At 26.3% G+C, this 23,563-nt stretch overlaps 1 protein-coding gene across 3 annotated transcripts in view; it reads left to right on the top strand.

Moving 5' to 3' along the window:
* Positions 1 to 21,036, top strand: part of LOC105846762 (ephrin type-A receptor 3) — a 137,028-nt gene extending 115,992 nt beyond the window's left edge. For 2 of the 3 annotated variants that reach the window (XM_065806045.1, XM_065806044.1), the window contains exons 17-24: positions 1 to 81; positions 14,304 to 14,488; positions 19,149 to 19,223; positions 19,324 to 19,443; positions 19,546 to 19,760; positions 20,232 to 20,272; positions 20,401 to 20,497; positions 20,621 to 21,035. The exon at positions 1 to 81 is cut by the window's left edge and continues 143 nt beyond it. In XM_065806045.1, coding sequence (XP_065662117.1) covers positions 1 to 81; positions 14,304 to 14,488; positions 19,149 to 19,223; positions 19,324 to 19,443; positions 19,546 to 19,760; positions 20,232 to 20,272; positions 20,401 to 20,497; positions 20,621 to 20,996 — 1,190 coding nt within the window. In that variant the 3' untranslated portion in view covers positions 20,997 to 21,035. Of the gene's footprint in view, positions 82 to 14,303; positions 14,489 to 19,148; positions 19,224 to 19,323; positions 19,444 to 19,545; positions 19,761 to 20,231; positions 20,273 to 20,400; positions 20,498 to 20,620 lie in introns of all 3 variants that reach the window. The other variant, XM_065806043.1, reaches the window with a different exon arrangement.
* Positions 21,037 to 23,563: the final 2,527 nt, after the last annotated feature.

The raw sequence follows: 23,563 nt of genomic DNA, 5'->3' as shown, positions 1-23,563 counted from the left end.
ATGCTAAACAGCAATCTGGAACTGCTTTATTCGATAAAAAGGAAGATTCTTTTGAAAATGTTGCAGTTAAACTTTTGAAAGGTTTTTTTTTAATTAATTTTTTTTTTTGTTTAAGCAATAATTATTGCTTTGTTTTATTATTTTTTATTTTTTTTATTGTGAAAAGCTTCTTTTTAACATATTAACTTCCAGCAAGGCTGCATGAAACCAATTCTCAAGTTAGGAGTTATCAGAATGAAAAGAAAATAGTTAAAGTGCAAAATTACAAAAACTTAAAGAACTATGTTAAACTTATGTCATCTACTAAAAGTTCTGATTCTGAAAGCATGAAGAAAAAAAGCATCAGGGAGAATTTCTACTCATTGATGTGCAAGAAAAAAGTAGTTGTTTTTTCTTACACATAAATGCTGATTTTAAAATTTAAATTTAAAATTACGCATAATGAAGGATATTTGGCATTACATCACCAGTATTTGACATCATAAAAATGCTCTTAACAGCATTGAAAAAAAATATTATTTTTGTTTGATTTATTATCATACCTAAGTTTTACAACTTTTGACATTGTTGTGGATAGATTGTCTTTTGACTAGAAATGCAATGTATAAATGGATTATATACACTTCAGCTGGGTGTTATTATGGTGCTAAAACATCGGTGTTCATTAAGGGTTTCAATAATATATAGATTATAATGTGATAGTCCAATTACCCAAAATTTTGTAAAAGTCAACTCTGAGCTTTTTTAGAATATTGCAATATAATTCTATGATACATTGCTTCAAAAAAATTATTTTTTGAATTCGTAATTTAAAAAAAAAATTTGTGATATTATTTTTATAATAATATAAAAATAATATAATAATACATCTTATAATTATCCTAACTTCTGATTCTGACAAATATTTTACCTCTAAAATAATTTTTTTGAAAGCATAAAAACTATTTTTTTTTTAATTGCGAGTACACAATAAAATAAAAAGGTGTAGCAAAAAACCAAAATTGGTTTTTTAGAATGAAGCCAGATTGAAACCTTTTTTGGATTTTTGAAAAACCATAATAAACTGGTTTTTCAAAAATCTCTTAGATTGTGTTTTTCTAAGAATTCTATTTGGTTTTTTGAAAAACCAATTTTTTTTTTCATGCAACAACACCAGGGTGATTAGGAAGACATGTGCCTTCCCCCTCTACTTTTTTTTTTCTCTTGGATTGCGTTTTTCTAAAAACTCAAATCGGTTTTTCGAAAAACCAATATTTTTTTTCATGCAACAACACCAGGGTGATTAGGGAGACATGTGCCTTCCCTCTCTACTTTTTTTTTTTGGAAAATGACTATTTTTTAAAATTGTTGAATTTTTCAAAAAAATCAAGGAGTGCACCACCCCCCTCTCCCGCTACAGAATTGGCAGATTTCAAACGAGCTTTGCTTTGTAATAAACTAATTAACGGTTACCACATTTTAAATTTGTAACATGTTACAATATACCATATTTGTATAGAAAGTTGAGTGTTAAAAAAAGCAAAATTTAGATACAGCTTCTTTTTTAGAATATAACAAGTTTACATTTAAAGTTTGCATAATTTTGATATTTGTTTTGCTGTTTTGCAAAGTTCAACTTTATTCAATATGTGACGTCCAATAAAACTAAGTGCTTTTACCAAAGGCTTAGGATAGGCAATATCAAATAAAAAATATGCCGCCAAAACCATAGTGACACAACATGGTATGTCATTAGCAACAAGTATTTTATCGACAAATAGGTAAATAGAAATTGGTTTAAGAACCTGGCCTTTAATCTGGATATTCGGAGCAAGACAAATTCGATCCTAAATCAAAATAAAACAAGTTGTTATTAAATTATACTGAACCAAATATCGACACTAGCCATGATTAAGATTAAAACCTGTGTCAAAGACATATAGTAAACTCCTCTCCTCCTGTGAACAGATGAACTAGCATAGCAGCTCTTAAGTTTTTCAAAATGCCTAAATATGATAAATCTTACAAAAAAAAGTAATGTGTGTGTGTTTATATATATATATATATATATATATATATATATATATATATATATATATATATATATATATATATATATATATATATGGAATGGATTTTGTAACTATGCATATCACTTACTCTTGTCTGATTCTTTATTGATATCAGTTAAAAACAACCTGCACTTAGTATTTGAATATTTTACTTATATTATATTGAATTTTGAATTGAATTATACTACTATATTGAATTTAATTTTCTGATAGCGAATCAAAATCTTCCATTATATCTGATATGCTAATTGTTGATTTTGGGTCATTATCACTTGCACGCGCTCTCCTTATATGTTGTTGAAAATTGCTTTTTAAAACTTTTATTACATGTTGAATAACATTTTATTCTTTTATTACATGTTGAATAATATGTTATTTTAAAGAATAAAGTTTAGATTAAATTCATGTAAGTGGTAATTTCTGTAATACCTATAAAGCTTTCAAATATTAGATACTGTTGTTGAACTCATGTGTTGTTGAAAATGATATAAAAAAGTTGCCATTTAAAATAAATTAAAAAAAACTACCTATCAATTTGTCGACACATTTGTCTAAGCCACAATTTTTTAACCAAAAAATCCAGAGATGACCAAGTTTCAGGTTGTTTGTAAAAGAAATTTTTTTAAATTTCAAAAGCTTTTTATGATAAAAATAATTGTATAAGAGTTTTTTAAGGCAATATTTAGAGTTAAATAATATAGTTTATACTGGCTGAACGTTAACGACGCTTCCAGCATTATACTTTGGTTTTTAAAAAAACCGTGCTACTCAAAATGCATAATATAAAACTAATTAAATTTAATTATATTTATATAATTAAATCCAATTGGTTTTATATAAAATATATGTTATGCATACTTAATAGATATTAAATTTAGGGACATCTGTTGCACTTGTTTTCAGCAGTCATTCTCATAAATAAATTTTATTTGTTTTGAGATCAATTATATAAAAAACTTTTTTTTTTAAATTTATTTAGAGTTGAGATTAATTATATTCATTCAAAGTCTTAAAAAAAGTATAATTTATTATATATTTTATATTAAATAAATATTTAATTACTTGTGAAGCAAAATTTTTGATTTTTTCAAAGTTGTATTTAAACTGATGTTAAATGGGATGGGAATCAGTGACCCAGATAATTATATATTAGATTCCACACAAGTTGTACGTATTTTTAATTATGTACAGCTTACATTATAAAAAAAGAAATGCTTCATTAAAAGTTTATATATTAAAATTATTATATATTAAAATTTTTATATTTAAAAACTTTTTTATATATAGTTGTTTTATTTTTGAAAACACTTTAAATAGCTTAAATAAAGAAAGATAAAACTAACTGATAGCAAGATCTAATTTCAACATTTCAAGCAAAATGAAAGTTGTTAAAAATAACATTTCAACTAAAATGAAAATTGTTGAAATAATACAATTGCAAAGATGAAATAAAATAATTTAAATTTGCATTGTTTATTGAATTATATATTGTTATAAATAAATATAATGATTTATTTATTCCCATTTGCTTTATTTCAGTTTTTAATATTAACAAAGGAATATAGTAATTAATATTACTTTTATAAACTTGATTAAATATTATAAACATTATTATTTTTTATTATTAATTTTATTAATGTTATTACCGGATAAAAGTTAATCATTTTAGCACCAAAGTTATTTTGAAAAAAAAAAAAGACACCATATGTTTTTGGTGAAGTAAACAATATTTTTTGACTATAACAGTTTTTAGTTTGAAATAAAAAAGTTAATATAACACCTATTTCATGAAATTTGTGACTAGCTTTAGTTAGCAATAATTAATTAGTAAGTTTGATAAAATAAATAGTGTTTGGTATCAAATTAAAGCAATCTTTTTTTTATCAACTAGTATACAAATTGTCTGATTATTTTTTGTTTAGATAATATTTTAAAATGCCAAATCAACAATCCCTAAAAAGTCATGTGTATGATTTTTATCAAAAAAAGCCTTAAGATGGAAAACACGTTGTTTGGAACCATTTCAAGATGGAGGGCTACTTAAAAGCTACAATTTATAGATATATGAATGGTTATGTTCATATATCTACAAAATAAACTATTGGGTTGGAAAGTTGGAAATGGAAAAGGGCCTACTTTTAATACACAAAACAACCCCATCAAATTAAGGATAATGTTTAACCATCGAAGTGGTGTGTTGCTTTCAAAGACTGCTAGAAGACTTGGTTGTATCAAACACACCATTGAAAAAATCTTAAATTTTTTTAAAAAGCCTATTCTTCGTTATATAAAAAAAAAACAAGGCAGAACTCCTGATCCGAATATTTGAGGTCGCCAAAAATGTGGCTGACTTTATTTAAAATAGTGTGATCATTTATTATTGATGATAAGTCAATTTATACATTTATTATTGACAAATTTATTATTGATGATGAGTCCTAATTTACTTTGTTCGCTTTACTTGATCCAGACATTATTAAGTATTTGCAAAACTTAACATCGCAAAACTTGAAAAAAAAATTACTTGTAATGATTTCAATTTCTCCATTAGGGGTCACATCAATTTTCATTGTTTATTCTGGCAAAGTAATAAACTAAGAGATCTATTTAAAAGAGTTTTTACAAAAGTGCTTGCAACATTTTATTAATAAATATTATAAAGACACCATGTTCGTTTTTGGGTCTGATTCAGCAATATCTCACTGTGGGACCAATGCCAGACTTGACCCAAATTAAAGTAAAGGAGTCTTGTGATAACAATTTTTTTAATTTTTGTATTCTGCATATTTCATTCAAAAAAAATTTTGTTTAAGTTTTTATGAAAGTTTAAAGCCAATCTCAAATTTATGGTACAGGTGTTATTTCGAATAATAAGAAATACCTTACGTATTGAGTTGTTTTAAGATTTTAGGTTGGAAGTTATTAAAAATAATTAAAAATAGTATTCTTTAAATGCAAGAAGCATATAAATAAAATAAAGAAACCAAAAAGCAATTTTTTTTTTTTAATATAATTAGTATCAGAACTACTGAGGAAAATGTAAAAGTTTACAAAAAAAATCAACAGTTAAAGCTAGCTAACAAATGGTTATGCTTATTTGATTTTCTTGAAATTAAAAGTGTTGAATTTGAATGTGTCCATGGAGTTGAAAGTGACTATTAAGTATTTTATGGGATAAAATTCCTATTTGTTGAAGTACAGCAAATAAGAATTTTATCCCGTATTCAAACCGTGTGTAGAGTATAGCAGATCCTGCAAAATATTTATCTGAATCTTACTCAGAATTGTAGGTTTTGGATCTCAATCCAAATCAGGATTTTTACTATAAAATGTACGTTTAGACCACTGTAAAATGTGTGAAATAGATTCTTTGTAATTTTTTATATTAGCAAAATTATTTCTCTATAACTTTTAATCACTATTTGAGCTACTCTTAGGTTTGGTTACAAACATTTATTATGCAATAAAAGATTAACAGATGTTAGTTGGATTTCAACACTGAAGTAGTCTCTAAATCAGAAATATGTTTTTTTTCGTTGAATCAAAAATAAAAAAATTTTATTTAGCAGTATAAAATAATTATTTTTATTAATAGGTTCTTGTTTTTAGCTCAGTACTTTGTACATTTTTATGAGCCATATTTTGAAATCATAATTTTTTTTCTACAGGTTGTTTAAAATTACATTGACTTCTGTAAAATCTTTGATTGTTTGAAGTAAAAGTCTTTGTTTAAGATCTTTATCTACAACCCTTAGAATCAGAAAAAATGAGATCGGCAATAAATTGCCAACCTCAAATTGTTAGGCATCAGGTTGGCAAAAAAAGTTTAACACAAAGGGGTTACCATTAGACTAGGGTTTGTAATCCCGTGCTATATTTAAAATTCCGGGATTTCGAGATTACATTTACCTATTCCAGGGATCCTGGGATTTTGAAATACCTGTTTTTGAAAGATTTTAACATATTATTTTAGAAAAATTTTAAGGAAATTAATAAGACATTTAAAGTATGTTTAGAAAAAACTTACAAATTTCAAGGAAGTTCTTTGGTTTGTTAATATTATACATACTTAATTATTAAATTATAAAGACGTTGTTTTTGTAGATATAATATACGTATGCAATTATTTTTGATTATTCTTAAAATACGTTTTGAGGAAGCAGAGCACATCCAAAGTTTCATCCCCCAGACGACTTCTTATTTTTGTTGCAAAAAGTCCGGCCGCAGAAAAAGCACATTCTGATTCCACACTGGTAGGCTTAATAGTCATTTAAAAATCATACGCTCTTTGCAAAAAATCACCACATGTTCCTCCATTTTCTAACAACACCATTTCCTTTTGAATTTTCATCGATAACGTCTCACATCGAGTTGGTATGCTGGGTAAATGTGCCTTTTTTATAGCTTTTTAAGTTCGTCTGTGATTCTTTTGCTGTTTTTAAGAGCAAAAGAAATAGATTCAGATGAAGAGTGAGAAGAATCAGAAACGATTTCGAGTAGTGCCCCATTTGAAACAGAAAGTTCAACTTCTGATTCAGACTCATTAGCTGTTAATGATGTAGCTGGATTTGTAGCGTCTAGTCTTTCAAGTAACTCAACTATTAATTTGCGACATTTTATTGAAGTTGGAACTGTTACTAGCTCTATTTCAGATTCGGACTGAATGTTGGTTCTACCATTGTGCAGATACTGAAGGATCCCACTTGCATCGGTACGCCTTTGTTGCATTTGAAGAACGAGAGATGAATGCAACTTTTGACTTATAACGTTGTTAGCATCTTTAAGTTTTTTTAACATAAAAGTTATGGCAACATTGGCTGTAAACAAATTAGCATCCTGACGGCAAAGGGCCTCAACTGTTGCTTTTACTGGAAGTAGCGCATTAATGATAGCAGATACAGTTTTAAGCTCAATATTAGATAAAGCCAAAGATTCACCTTCCGGTAGACTTATGTCTATTAATGCCTTTTGTATACAATTTTTTAATAAATAGACGCGCTGAAGCATTGACAAAAGACTATTCCATCTTGTCTTGCAGTCTTTAATTAGAGCTATTTGTTTCCCAAATTCAGCCGCAACATACTTCTGCAAGATATCATTTTTTTTTGGTGATCGTCTGAACATTACTATTACTTTTCGTACCTTTTTGATCACTGGACCACAATTTACCTCAGTAACATCAAATTCGTTTCCTCGATGCCAATTATGGCTAGCATCAAGATTAACCAGTTTATCGTTGTCAGAAAAATCATCATCCTCGCAAGAGTTACTCTCTGAAAAATCGTCTTCTATATCTGATCGTTCGTCTTCGTCGAATTGCTGATCTATTTCTCTTTCTATATCCTGCTTTTGATATAGTACTTCAATAACGGCCAGTTGCACACCATGGGCAAAACATAACTGTTAATTTACAGGTAATATTCTCCCAACTTTTTTCATCACACTTGCTCCGTCAGTCATAATACCAACAATAACTTTTCTCAAATCAAGTCCATGTTGTGCAAGCTTTTGTTCTAATAGCTCAATACACTTATCTGCAGACATTGATCCCGTTATACGAGTTAAGCCTAAGCTCCAGAACTGACAATTTCGTGCATGTAAATTAATATTCATGTAGCAACGGTTACACAATGATGTCCATTCATCAAAAGATGAAGAAAATCTTTCTCCTACACCAAATTCAGGGTTTTTTTTGCTAGCTATTTCAGTAATAAAAAAACTCCTTATTTTTTTGCTGTAATCTACAACCATTTTACGCACAGTGTTGACTGTTGTGGGTAAACTTTTGAATCCTGTAGCTATAAGACCTGCACGTATATCACTAGAACGGCATATCACGTTGAATGAAATCCCATCAATTGCTGTTAATCGTGCAAGTGTAGTAGTAAGTGATTTTTCTTCTCGCTCAAATATCGGAAAATAATTGGTTAACGTTTTGTTTTTTTTTTATTTTGGTGGTTCATCTCGTGTGTTTACTGAAATAGTAGTTGGTGTGAGGTTAATTTTATGGACGGAAATTAAGTGCGTATGGAGACCTTTCGTTGAACCACCTCCAATTTTTAAAATTTTTTTGCAGTCAGTAGACTTACACATTGCTGTTTGCCCTTTTTCTTCTCTTAAAAAATGTTTCCAAACAGCAGAATTACTTTTTTTGTCATATTCCATGTACAAAGCCATTATAATTTTAGAAAATTTACTGTTCAAAAAACCAGCAATTTTATTTTTTATTAAAACTTGTACTTTAAAATAGTCACAAACAGATAACGTCTATTCGAGATAAAAATTGTCAAGAACTTGAATAAATGCGACTAAGCACCAAAAATTTTTAAGAATGTAATTGCAATCCAATTTAAATTGTTATAACAACTTTAATCCAATTATTCAAAAACATAACTGCAAGAATTTTGAAATTGTTAAGTTCGAATTTTAATGCAATCGAACGAAAAAAATAATTTAATTTAAAAATTTTCAACTGAAAACGATTTCAAAAAAAATCCTGGGATTAAATGCATAATCCTGGGATTTCTGGATTGTTAAAAACCGGGGAATCCCGGGATTTCGGGATCCCAGGATCCCGGTATTCCCAACCCTACATTAGACATAGAAATGAGGTCGGCAATTTTTTGCTGACCTCAAACACTTTAAGGTAGGCAGTTAGGATGGCTTTGCCAAATGCTGACCCTAATTCAGAGGGCTGTTTCTATCAATAAAATTACTGTTTTGTTTTGTTTTATTTTTTTGCAAGGGTGGGTGTGGGGGGGGGAGGGGGTTGTTACACCAAAAAGATTTAAAGTCACATATAATAAAAAACTCCGCTAACTTCAATAAGTTATAAAAACTCCATAAGATTATAAAAAAGCTTGACTTAAGTTATTCTAATATGTTGAATTTTGTATATTGATCTAATGTTCTGATAGGTGAATCAAATCTGAAGTTTTTAGTTTTAGTTTACTTATGATACATTCATAAGATTTTAGTTGGCTCAAATTAAAATAAATTCTTCTGAAAGTAAGTTAAAGTCTTGACAACAAAGTGCTTCTGTTTTATATTCTACAGGTTCTAAAGTCTTGACTAAATATTTAAGAATTTGCTCAATTTGGCAAAAGGTTTGTTACTAAAAAATCTGAATTCTAATGGGTTCAATAGGTTTAAATTTATGAACTTTGATTTTTTAAACCATTATTTTTTATCGCATAAAAATGTTTTGAACAGTTTTATAATTATACAAATTTTTTGAAATTTATAATTATTTATCATATATAATTCTTTCTTTGGAATTGATATTATGATAAATATGGATAAATATGGAATAATGTATAAAGATAAATATGGATATAATGATATAATGGTATAATGATATAATGGTATAATGATAAATATGGATAAATAATGGAATTGATAATATGATAAATAGTTTTAAAGAAAATTCTAAAGGTTCTTTAGAATGGTTTTCAAGTTCTGTGTAGCTTAACTATTCGCCAGACTCTTTACTTTCATCCTCATTGTCATCTTTATTATTATCAATATTATTATTTTGGTTTACCAAGTTTTATTTGTCTTCATATTAAGTAAATCATATATTGCTAAATGGATTGCATGTATATTGAAGTTGGGATTAAGTGGCTTAATAATAAGATCAAATTTAACTCATGCATCGTTGTAACTCATGCATCGTTGTAACTCATGCATTGTAAATTAAACTAACATTAACATTAATAAGTTTAAATTTTCAGCTCTTTCATTTATTATCTCAATGCTTGATGGCATATAAATATTACATATAAGTATTTTAAATAATAACAACAACAACAATAGTAATAATAATTATAAAAATAATAATAATAATAGTGATTATAAAAATAAAATGATTCTAATCAATAAAATTAGTAATATTAGCCGCAGAAGTATACTTTTTAAGTTCTGGATAAGTCATGTTTTTTATTTGTTATTCGCCTCCCCAAAGCAAAGAGGGCTACTGCAGTCAAGGAGGCTTTTAATGTTTACAACCCTTTCTCAACTCTTTAACTTTTAAACGCAAACATTGATGAGCAAGGCTACTGCACAAAGAAACAGTTTGAGTAATTTTAAAATTGTAAAGTGTAGCAGTTAAATAAACAAAGGATAAAGATGAGATGCAGAGACTTTGCTGTAGAAGACAATGACTTTTTTTCAAAAAAATGTTTTAAGAAAATAGAAATAAAAAACAAAATAACAAATAAATATATGCGTAAATTCAATAATTATATGTAAAGAAAAAAAGACTTGTATGTAAAGAAAAAAAGACAAGCATACAAAAAATAATGAAAAGAGTTAAAAAAAAACATAAAAGGAGAAGAAGAAAAAACAAAGATTTCTTGAACAAAATAAAATTATAAACAAAAAAAAGATGAAATTTGTATTATATTTGTACTTGTTGCGTTATTTTAACACTGTTTTTTATTTTTTTATTTCTGTTAAGTTCATCTATTGTGTAGTTATGTATTTATGCTATGAACTATTTGTGGTTTTCTTCTAGCATTGTTATCTCACCATATTATTATTTTCATCCTTATTATTAGATGTTTAGGTAATATAATATTGTGCTATATTTGCAAAGAGCCTAAAATGTAATACCTTTGTTTTAGAAATATATTTTGGTATGGTAGTACCATCATGATACATAAATTCTTCAACATTATGAAAAGTAATTTTTGTATAAAATATGTCGGTAACCAAATACCTGATTAAAATAGATCGGATTCGAATTGTAATATAATAGTATGTATAATAAAACTTAGTTTGTTTACTTAAATCAAAAAAAAAACTATTACTTTTTCTATTTTGAAAATTAAGCTAATTAAAAAAAAAAGCATAGTGAAACCTTAGGTGTAACCTTAGGTTTTGTTTTTTCATTACTCTTATTGGCTGTTCTGACAACACAAAAAAAAAAATGCTCGAAATTTAAAAACCGGATTATTTTGTTTTGTTTTAAATTTGCTATTTCTACAATAAAAATTATCATAAAAATGTAGATTTTCTAAAAAAAAAAGTTAAAAAATTCAAATTTATTTACATCAATGTCAATTTTTTTAAGACTTTATTTTAGACATTTTTATAAGTTTATTGTTTCAATCAAATAATTTTCCAATATCAATTTTTGAATTGCCAACCTTGATTGGATTGGCTGAAAATTTAAAGATTTAAGCTTCTTTTTATTACCTTTCATTTGACAACTTGATCTTGACATCTTGATCTTGACAACTTGATCTTGACAACTTGATCTTGACAACTTGATCTTGATAACTTTACATAAATACTCACTGTTTTTTTCGTGAAATCTTTGCAACTCTGCACCCATTGTGTGCATTCTTTGTGATTTAACAATGTTTTTACTCATGTTGCTACTGTGACGTGAATAAAAAAAAAAAATTTTTAAAACATCAACTTCATCTGAAAGAAAAGTCATATCAAATTTGAGTTTTTCGATTAAATTGAAAATTATCTTTACTTATTTCAACTTGAACAATAACAAGCTATAAAAGTGCTTGACAACTGCTTTTTTAGAACAAATTATTTAAGTGTGTTCATTACCTGGTTTTGTTACCTAGTTTTTACTTATGTAAAAACTAGGTAACAAAACCAGGTAATGAACACACTTAGATATCACAAATAAACACAGATGGTGAAACAAGAGGTTAAAAAAATATTTCATATTCTGTCACCAATAGCCGCAAAAAAAAATTCAACTTGTATTTATGTGAGCGTATAAAGTTATTTAAATTACACAAAAATAAAATGTTTTCTACATAAAAGTGAGTTCTATAATAATAGAATGGTGAAAATGAAAATTACAGTGAATTATTTAAATAATTTACAAAAATAATATTTTCTATATAAAAGAGTATAGAAATTAAAAATTGCATTGAGTTATTTAAATAAATTTAAAAAAAAAAAATATTTTAATAGAATATAGAAATTCATAAATGCAAAAAAAAAGTAGTTTTGGTGATGATGGTACTTGTGTTAGTTATTAAAAAAAAGTAGTTTTGGTGATGATGGTACTTGTGTTAGTTATTAGCAAATCAGATGTTAAAATGTTGCAAGTCAGATGTTAAAATGTTGCAAGTCAGATGTTAAAATATTGCAAGTCAGATGTTAAAATGTTGCAAGTCAGATGTTAAAATGTTGCTAAAACCTGAAGTTCTATGGTCTTATTTTGTTGGTGTGTAGCACATCATTTTCATTTATTATATATTTTTCATGATAGCTGTAAAATTAGGAAATTTTAAATAATTTTTAGAGTAAAAGTAAAAAAAGTCTATTGTTTATGACTTGATATTATGTCATTAACTATATTGTTAAAAAATGTGATAGGGGAGTCTGGGGCTAATTGCAATAGGGTAAAGTTGCAACAATGAATTTTAAAAAATGGTTTTTATATATTATTGCTAAGTTTTTTTTAAGTTATTTAGCTATAATTCTAACTTATCAGCTATAAAAACTTATAGTAAATTAAAATTTCAAAAGTTAATGATGGTTTTAATTTTTTTCATATAAAGTTCTAATTTTTGTTTTAAAAGTTTTCAAGGTTTTACTGTAAACTTAGAGATATAAAACCATAATTAATTAATGGTTACAAACCTATAAGTTTAAAGGATTTTTCAAATGCAAAAAGCTTTAAAAAATTAGATTTAATTAGTGTAAATAAATATATACATTGATTAGAGTAATCATGATGCTGGTAGGCTAAGTTGCATCAAATGGGGTAAGTTAAATCATAAAAGAATTGCTAGTTTTATTGACACACTTTTCTAGTTATTTCTGAAGAATAGAAGTTTTTTTATTTTTAAAGAAATCTAGAAAATGTTCTAGTAAATGAAAATCTGCTAATACTTTTGCATCAACAGCAACAAAAGAAAACCATTTAAGAAATGTAATTTTTGAATGTAATTAACATTTTTGGATGTAATTAACATTAATTTTTGATTTTTGTTTGTTTTTTATGAAATTTTAACATTTTTTTTTTTAGATATTTTTTTTCAATTAAAATGTTATTGCGTTTTATATACTAAACACAGAACTTAAATGTCCGAAAAATGTGTCTTGCATTTTTCTAAGCTAATTTATTGTTAATTTACTAAGAGAATAATTTTTTTACAAAAAACACTTAGGAGTTAAAATAATAAATTAGTTTAAATAATAATCCTCATTATTTTTTTTTTCTTCAGTCTTTGAAGTCTTTGAATGTAATAATCAGTTTACAAAACAAGTTAGGTATATGTGAAGTCTTGCATAATAAATGTAATGCTGCTCTATAAAAATGTTACTTCATTGTAGTTATAAATTTTTTGTTGCCAAATAGAAAGTACAGATTACCTAGTAATTTTTCTGTGAACTCTGCAAGATTTGTACTTTCAAAGTATTGTGATTCAACTTACCTTGTTCATTGTTGCCACTTGCCCTGATGAGGGTTACGTTGCAACATTTTTTTTTTTAACTTTTGTTTCATTATTACGGAATAACTAAGTTTTATATTATATTTATCAATGTTAGGTCAATACGTCACTAAGATTTTTTTTTAACCTTGGAAAAGAAAAATCAAAATTGTTAGCAATAAACATAGTTTTTAAAATTTTGTTGCAACTAGCCCTCCTACATCTGATATGTATGGTACAAAATTTTTAATACAGACAGCTGATTATAAAGCATTGAAATTAATACTTTTCTGGGTGTAATATTAGAAAGTATTTATAACTTTTACAAATGTTTTTGATGATGTAAATGTTTTGGATGCTTTTTATGGCTTAGTAAACTTTAAGAAATTTTAGCACCACATTATACTGGTTTTTGTAAGTTATGACATCATTCATTTTGTAACTTAACAAGAAATGGGTTTCGATTCTTCTTATCAAACTGTTGACAAAATTTCTTTTTTTTTTTTACTAATGAATAATATGCTGCTGTATTTTATGTTTTTACCTTATATTGTTCATTATATTATTGAAAAAAAAATTGAAGAAGAAACTATAGATTATTTTATACTGTTTATAAAAAGAAATTCTTTAAATAAAATAATTGAATTAAAACTCTACATAAATAACTAGGAATAATTTTTTTAATGTTTTTTGTTTTAAACTTTTTTTAATATTGATTTTTTTAAATAAGTGTTCCTTGGGTATCGTATGGCTTTATAGGTCTTATTATTTATTAATTTATGTTTGCTACATTTTTAAAAATTATTTTTACTAATTTTTAATTTTTTGCTAAATACAGATGGTGCTAATAGTTTAGAACTAGATGATTTTCGTGAAGAAATTGATTTAATGAAATCAATTGGATATCATAAGAATATTGTTAACATGATTGGTTGTTCAACAGTTAAGAAACCTTTATGTTTAATTGTTGAGTATATGGAGAATGGAGATTTGTTGCATTTTTTACGATATAGACGCACTAAGGTAATAATTTTAATACACTAATGGAAATTAATCTTTTAACATAAAAAGTTAAATATAAAATATGGAATGTTTATTATACATATGTTAATGAATACACGATTTTGCTTTGAATAACTGTTTTACATAATTTGGCATGTCCATCATATGTTTTTGGCATATTTCCTTGAATTCATGTTTCCATATGTTAATAAGTTGATTATTGTCTTAATTAGTGTGATCTGGGTTGTTGGTTGGTTTTATTTGGGCTATTTTGTAATATATATAATCAAATAGTTTGTTTAAAAAAATATAAACAATTTATTCTACACTTACCACATTTTAGATTAAAGTTAAAAAACGTAAAAAAGCCTTCAGTGAAAATGTTTCAATCATTTTTATTGTGGTTAAAATGAACTGGTGTTCACTTAGTTTTTGCACTAATTTTAAAAGTGTGTTACATTATATATATGTATATTAGGGCAGGTCAAATTTTTTTTTTTAAGTATTGGAAAAATATGAGTTTTGTTTTAAAACTTTCTCCATTATCTCCTTATGTTTTGCATCAATAATTGCATTTCTTATTAATAAAGTCAGGTACTATAAATTTTGAGCGCCATTAATTGCCAAACAATGTACTTTAATATGGAACCATCCTGGTGCATAGCATTGCATAATAATTGTAACCAAGTCAACAAGTTCTTTTGTTGGCATTACTTTATAAACATAAAATATGATTTGCTTTTGTGAGCCACCAAGCATGATGAATGTTTCCAGGAGAAATTTTTGATACTTTATTTGAAACCTCTCCTGATTACAGATACTGTAAATATATTTTTGATCTGAGATTGTACTGAGGATGTTATCAGCAAGTATATGAAAAACGCCTTTTATTTTTTCAAAAGAAACTACTGCTAAATTAATTAAATCTTCTGTTATTTTTTTACCCATATCTCCTTTAAATGATGCTAGGCCTGAATTTTTTTCAGGCCTAGCATCATTTAAAGTTTAAACAGAAGTTCATTCAAATGAAGTTAGAAAATGAGCCACTGGGTTTGTCTATTATGCTATGTTTCTATTAGTTTTATCATTCCTCTAAGCTTACCAGTGTTTACTACAGTTGAACCACATAATATAGCATTTAAAGAACCACTACTGCAGGTTTCAAATAATGTCTTTTAGAGCAACAAGTATCCATGTCTTTTAGAGCAGCATTAACAGTAGCAGCAGTTGCTCTGCAAATGACACTATAATAATCTGCCACAATAGCCAGTTTATCATAAAAATCCTATTTTGATTACATTTGTTTAAGAAATTATCAGATTAATAGAGTTTGTCATTTTTATCATAAGATTCATCTGATTCGATACTTCCCTCAGATTTATAGAAATTATCATCAGTAATGTGATCCATCTATTTCTCTACATTTTTATGTGTATTTAACTGCTGTTGCCTTGTTACAAATTTATTTTTTCGTGTTTCCATTTTTTTTAAGTAGATGTGTAAGTATGATCAAGTGGTTTAAGTCAATTTTTGCATTGCTTTTGTCCAATAAATGCATCTCATTCTTTTCTTGGCACTTTGAAAGTACATCTGCATTTCTCTCATTCTACTCCTGCATCATAACCATTGCATGAACATTTATCAAACATTTTGTCAAAAGCTTTCAATTTAGCATAAAAATTATCAATTTTTTTAAGTTTAGAAATTTTATTTATATTGGATGCTTTTACTATACTTTTGAGAAAATTTCTTCAATCGTTGGAAAGTTTACGCTATACATTTTCAAATTCTGTAGTAACTTATCAATTACATTCATGAGCGGAACTTGACCCTTTACCTTTAGCATCTTCATGTCTGCGTACATAAAAGCAATATTTTACATCTTTTTTTGTAGTTATCATGCTGTTGAAAATTTAGAACCTTGCTCAAATTGTTAAATTGTCAGTATTACTGCGAGTATGAAATGCTGCCATATATGTGTATGTCATGTATACTATACATTAATAAAAAGTAACTATACATGGTATAGTTGCTTTTTATTAATTATGTACCACTTTTAATTACTAAGAAATAAAATATATACATTTATACTTTAAAATATATAAAAAATATAGAGGCTAGAAAGAATTTCATACAATAATATTAAAATTTACTGCAACTTGTACATTTTGTTAACATTAATTTTATTATAGCAAAGAAATATTGCTCAAATTAATATAAGATGTAAAATCTAATACTAAAATTATAAAAGTTAAATAATATATAAAAAAAACTTAAAAATTAGTGTTATATGAATTAAATAAAATTGTTAGGAGGTTTAAATCGAAAAATTTTAAAAATTGTTATTTTATGCAAAAATTATGGTGTATGGTGCAACCCCTAGGGGTGTGTGTAAATTAAATATATTTTATATAATTTGTTAAAACAATTCATAAACACCACATAGTGCTGCTTGTCAAAATTTAAAAAAAAGGTATGGTTATTACGTGGCCTAATATATATATATATATATATTATATATATATATATATATATATATATATATATATATATATATATATATATATATATAGTTTTAAATATGAATATGATGAATATAAATATGAATATGAATATAATAATGATGAATTGATTATCTTTGTTAAATTGTTGATTGTTATTTTTGTTGATTGTTAAATGATGAAATGAATGATCTTCTGTAACTTTTTTCATTTTTTTTGTTATGGTAAGAATTTCTTAATGTTTCTTAATTATTTCTTTTTTTAAAATAAAAATAAAAAAATGTTTTGAATCATGCTCATATGATTTCAATAGTTCATGTCATGCAGATTTTAAATTTTATTACACTTTTTTTCGCGTTAAAAGAATTTGCATTTGCAAATAAATTTGCATTTAATGTAAAGGAGAAAAACTTATTTAAAGTTTGTGCAAAAACTTAGTTATCATACATTGTGATCTGTGTAGTAATATTGTTATTGGTAGTAGTATTGTTGTGAAGGGTGTAGTAGTAAATATAATAATACACTTTGACTTAGAGTTTTTGATTTATTAATGTGTTCTATATGTATATTTAAATATATATCTTTACCAATCAAGTTTTTTTCCTCTCAAATGACTGTATATCTGAAGAGCTTTTCAACTCTATTGTTTTTTAACTATTTCTTAGCTTCCTCTACACAATACCAAATAGTGGAAAATACTCTTTTTATGGCGCCAGTGCTTAAAGGACAACTATGAAATGAAAAACTTTTACTAACCTCATGACAGTAATAAAGATTTTTGATACAAGTTTTGTTTCGTATCTGTTATACCTCGTTGTTTTGTATCTGTTATACCTCATTGTTTCATATCTGTTATACCTCACTATCTTTCACTTAAATTGGTAAAATAAAGTTATCATTAAACATGTTCTGTGGAAAGAAGTTTTGACTTATAAAAATTCAAAAAAACAAAAGATTTTAGAATAATTGGGCTAACAAGTCATTAAGTTTACAGAAGTCTGAGATGATCATTGGCCATCCTCTAAAATAGTATTTTTATTTCTTTCCTTGACATTAGCAGTTTTTCTTTTTACATTTATTAAAATAAAATTTTGGAAGTCACAAGATGTCTACTTATTTCTAGCTTTTGGCATTTAGAAGCTCCAAAAATGGTGAGAAACTTATGGCAAATATAATTATGGCATTTAGGGCGCAGGATTTATAATTATTGAAATTAAACTTTCCAATCCTGTTTATAACACATATTTTCAATAATAATTAACAACAGAAAAGTTCTTTTTTTAAATTACTTAGGAAAAAAAATGTAAAAAAAAAACATTTGGGTTGGGTTTTTTCCAACCCTGGTTCTGCAGCTCCTAACATGGCAAAGTTAATTTCTTTGAAACATGGACTAAGATATTTAAAGAAAGCATATTTTATTGGTGACAATTTTGTTATTTTAAACTAAATTATATTTTCAAAAGTCTAAACTTCAAAATTTTATAAAAGTTCTCTTGCTCTTGGTTAAAAGTTAATAAGTTATATATATATATATATATGTATGTATATATATATATATATATATATATATATATATATATATATATATATATATATATATATATATATATATATATATATAAAACATGTTTTAATTACTAATTATATATATTTATAATTTGTTTTCTATATTTTATCTTAATATATATCTAATAATATATATATTTATAATTTGTTTTCTATATTTTATCTTAATATATATCTAATAATATATATTTATAATTTGTTTTCTATATTTTATCTTAATATATATCTAATAATATATATTTATAACTTGTTTTCTATATTTTATCTTAATATATATCTAATAATATATATTTATAATTTGTTTTCTATATTTTATCTTAATATATATCTAATAATATATATTTATAATTTGTTTTCTATATTTTATCTTAATATATATCTAATAATGTATATTTATAATTTGTTTTCTATATTTGATCTTGATATATCTGTATATATATATATATATATATATATATATATATATATATATATATATATATATATATATATATATAGATAGATATATGTAGATAGATAGATAGATAGATAGATAGATATTATTAGTAATTAATATGTATTATTTATATTAACACTAAATGCATAGAAATTTATCTATATTTTCTTTTGGTTAGCTTTGTGCTTTAAAAATTGACGGTGACTTATCTTCAAACTTTATGTATACACAAAGATATCAACAATCTCTTGAGGTTTTTGTTTTAATTTTCTGTATTTGTACCTTTGCAATATTTATCTGTTTTGAAACGTAAAATTTATTTTTTCATTATTTTTATTTAATAATTTAAATAGACAACAACAAGTGAGACATCTACAATAGGGTTAATGCCAAATGAGATTCCCTTAGATGAAATTGGAGTGATAACACCTGATGATTTACTCAGTTTTGCATGGCAAGTGGCATCAGGAATGGTAATAGTATATTTAATGTGAATTTTTATACTTTTTATTTTTTTTTTAACTGTTTTTTATTTTGATTTTATTATTCTTTTGCTGCAAACCTTTATTTTCCAGGAATATCTTTCATGTATCAAGCTAGTACACCGAGATCTTGCTGCTAGAAATATCTTGATTGGTGCTGAAAAGAATATAAAGATATCAGATTTTGGTTTGACTCGAAAAGTCAATGATGAATTAAATTACATGAGCAAAAAAAGTCGTCGTTTGCCGGTCAAGTGGATGTCAGTTGAAGCCATATTTGATCAAATATTTACATCAAGTAGTGACGTGTAAGTTTTTTTATTATAAGTTTTTTTTTTTTTATTATAATACATTTTCAGCAGCAAATGACCTTAAAAGATATGCTGCCCAGCAAACATTCTAAGTGGAATTTTAGTGGGCCTATATAGGCATTTTGAGCGGTTCACTGTAGTTTTGCTCATTGGTTTTGGCGGCTGCCATTATTGGTCCAATAATGGCAGCCGCCAAAAGTGGCTTGCTGATGTCTAGCCACTCGGAAAGTTATTGGCTTGCCATTTATAGTGGCTGCCACTAATGATCCACTAAGTAACCGATGAGCAAAACTCCAATGAACCGCTAAAAATGCCTATATAGGTCCACTGCTAATCCAATAAAATAATGTTTGCTGGGTGTAAACTTGTTTCATATTATGACATATTTCCTTTTATTAACTTACTTGATTGCAGTTGTAATTTATATATTGAAAAATACATATTTTTAACATTTAAATTATGCTTTAGATGGTCGTATGGCGTAGTTTTATTTGAAATTGTTACTTTGGGTGAGTTATAAATAAATATATTTTAAAATTTGATGTAAAAATAAAATTTAATATAATATAAAAATTCGTTTTTGTGTTCTTTTAATTAATAGTTGCAATTTAGAGGAGGTACACCTTTTATTTTGCAGGAGGTACACCTTATCCTACTATAAGTAATCGTGAACTTTTGACTCTTCTAAAGACTGGTTACAGAATGGAACGACCAGAAAATTGTTCTGAACCTATGTAATCTCTTTTTAATTAGTTCAACGCATTTCTAATTTTTTTAACAAAACATATTAGCTTTTATTTTATCTTTATTATTTTATGTTATTTTTATTAATTATTTTTATTATTATTTGATGTTAGGTATGACATTATGTTACACTGCTGGAATGAGGATCCATTACAACGACCAACTTTTACAGAACTTCGTGAACATTTAGAAGAAATAATATCTCAAGGTGATCGCTATCTCAACTTTGATATTGATGAAGAAAATACTTATTACAACGCTGCTTCCTTTAATAGCCTCAGCTCTGAAACAGGTGACGACGTCTTGGAAGATGAGATATTCAATAATCCTGTCCAAGTAAAATCAATTGAACAAATAAAATCAATTGTTAATGAATCTTATTTACCGAATAGTGAGAGATATACAAATACAGAAACTTTGAAACATTCAGTTAATACTTTGCGCTCTGCGAGTATACATAGTTTAGAATTGGATAAGTTGCCGGTGTAGTTCTATAGTTCTATGTAATGTTTATATATATATATATATATATATATATATATATATTTATTTATATATATATTATTGCTGTTATTATTATTGCTATTATATTATTATTATATTATTATTGTTATTATACTATTACTATGTTATTATTATTGTTATTGTTATTATTAATATTATTATTATTATTATTATTATTATTATTATTATTATTATTATTATTATCATTATATAGTTTAACCAAAAGAAATTTTTCTAAATAGAATTAGCACATTTTTTGTAAAACCATGTAAATAGAGTTTTTTATTAATGTTAAATGTAAATTATAATAATAAATTTTAAAAGTGCAAATTAATTGCATTTTAAGCTAGATCCATGACATGTTTTTGGTTGGTTTTTTAACTCTATACTGTATGCCCGTCTAACTTAATTAGTTTTTCTCCTTACTCACTAGTGTTACACACACTAGTGCAAAAATTTAGGGTAAAATAAAAAGTACATCAGAAACAAATTTTTGAAACCACCATATTTTGTTTTTTAATTGAAACCGTATTTGGGATAGAAAGACCCAAATTTGAGGTTTAACATTGTTTCCAGGCTTCAATCGTCGCAATTTTTTCAAAAACATTTTTATTTGGCTTCAGAATGAACATTACGAAATTTCAAGAACGCGTCATTTCTGGAACTTATCTAGAACACTAAAAGTTTTACATTAGCTTGTTTATTCCGCTTTAATTTTTTTGGGTATTGACAAAATGATTTCGAAATCTAGGTCATAATTGGGGTAGGTTGTAATGGATTATATTATTGATACCATTAAGTATGGTGGAATCAAAAATGTAATCCGTTTCTGGTGTAATTTTTTATTTTGTTTTGAATTTTTCCATCAGGGTGGCCTATAGTTACTTTGCAAATTTTGTACCTTACAATTGCTTTGCAAACATTAAATTTTATTTGTAATGCACACGCATGTATAAAAACAACTATTATAATAAAATAACGATGGTTCTTAAGTTTTTTAATTTTATTGTGGTTTTACTTTCATTTCTTTTAAATTTTTTCGAATGTTTTATTTTTTCATTCTCGTTAACTAATGATAATACTAATATTGTTTCCTGTAATAACGATATACGCGGTAGTGGTGTAGTGGTAGAGCGCTCGCTTCATAAGCGAGAGGTTTATTTATTTTTTTAGGTGTCCCAAGAAGTCCTAAAGGTCTTGCTATAGAGCACCGCGGAAGTGCATTTAACCAGGAAGTTCACGCCTCCTTCTATACCGTGACGCGAAAATATGTCCAAAACTCGTTTCGAACCTGGTTCCGAGTTCGATTTTCGCCTCGTCCCTGGTAGTACCGCGCTCAACTTGTTTCTCCGCGCAGCGGCCTTGTTCGTCAAGGTTCGTGTTTCGGAGTTAGAGAGTTGAGAGAAGGTTATAACCACAAGTAGCCTCCTCATTTGTAGTTTCCTTCTCGGCCTTGGGGAGGTGAACTATAAAAGGAAAAAAAAAAAACATTGGTGCAGACCGTGCGCTATAACAGTTGTTATAGTTTTAAATTGTAAAAATAACCTTAAAACAGTTTAAGAACTTTGAGTGAACAACATAGTTTGGCAAAGAATTCCAGTTATTTTTATTATAGTGGTACGGAATTTATTTCTTGATGAGCATCTAATTTTTTCGGATTCGATCCTTTTATTATGTCCACGTTTATGGCTCTTCTTTGTACCTTCTCAACTTCTTTGTACCTTCTCAACTTCTTTGCACCTTTCCAACTTCTTTTCACCTTCTCAACTTTTTTGCACCTTCTCAACTTCTTTGCACCTTCTCGACTTCTTTGCACCTTCTCAACTTTTTTGCACCTTCTTAACTTCTTTGCACTTTCTCAACTTCTTTGTACTCTCTCAACTTCTAATATATTATTAGTCTTTTGAGTTTGGTTTCAGGTTGGTTTTCAGACTGTAAATTCGAGATGAGGTCTTACTAAATCTAAAGTATGTTTTTAATGTCAGAATTTAAGTAAGTAAAAATTATTTTTATTAAACCCAATGTTCTTTGCAACTGCTAATTTTACTTACTGACATCAATACAGATCAACAGGCATTTTTTAATAAGTCTTTTTCTAATTAATATTCTTTCTATTCTAATTAATTTTCTATTTATATCTACTAATGTTCTAATTAATTTATCAAGTCTTTTTCTAATTAAGTTTCTTTAATTTCATTTTAAATAAACTTAATTAGAAAATTTAAGTTTCTTTTTTTTATCTGTCGTTAATAGTATACTATTTACTGTATATATTACAAGCCAGCGGGACAGAACGTCCAGTGGACGTCGTACGTACTTATGACGTCCATAAGACGTCGTATAGTCGTCCTATAGACGTCTGTGCTCACTGGGAAGTGCTGTTAATCATGAAAAAGATATCGACTTATTATACAAACACTGCCCTCTAAAATATAAGCAACCAAATAGAAAACTCGATTTTTTCAACATCATTTACTGGATACAGCACAGAACTAATTTGTTAATATTACATATAAGGAAAACATTTGTTCATAATACGACTACATAAAAGT

The sequence above is a fragment of the Hydra vulgaris genome, chromosome 09 (assembly GCF_038396675.1).
Source record: "Hydra vulgaris chromosome 09, alternate assembly HydraT2T_AEP".
NCBI classification, from domain to species: domain Eukaryota; kingdom Metazoa; phylum Cnidaria; class Hydrozoa; order Anthoathecata; family Hydridae; genus Hydra; species Hydra vulgaris.
Note: the sequence above shows the minus strand (reverse complement) of the source record. Positions and strands in the feature narration are given on the sequence as shown.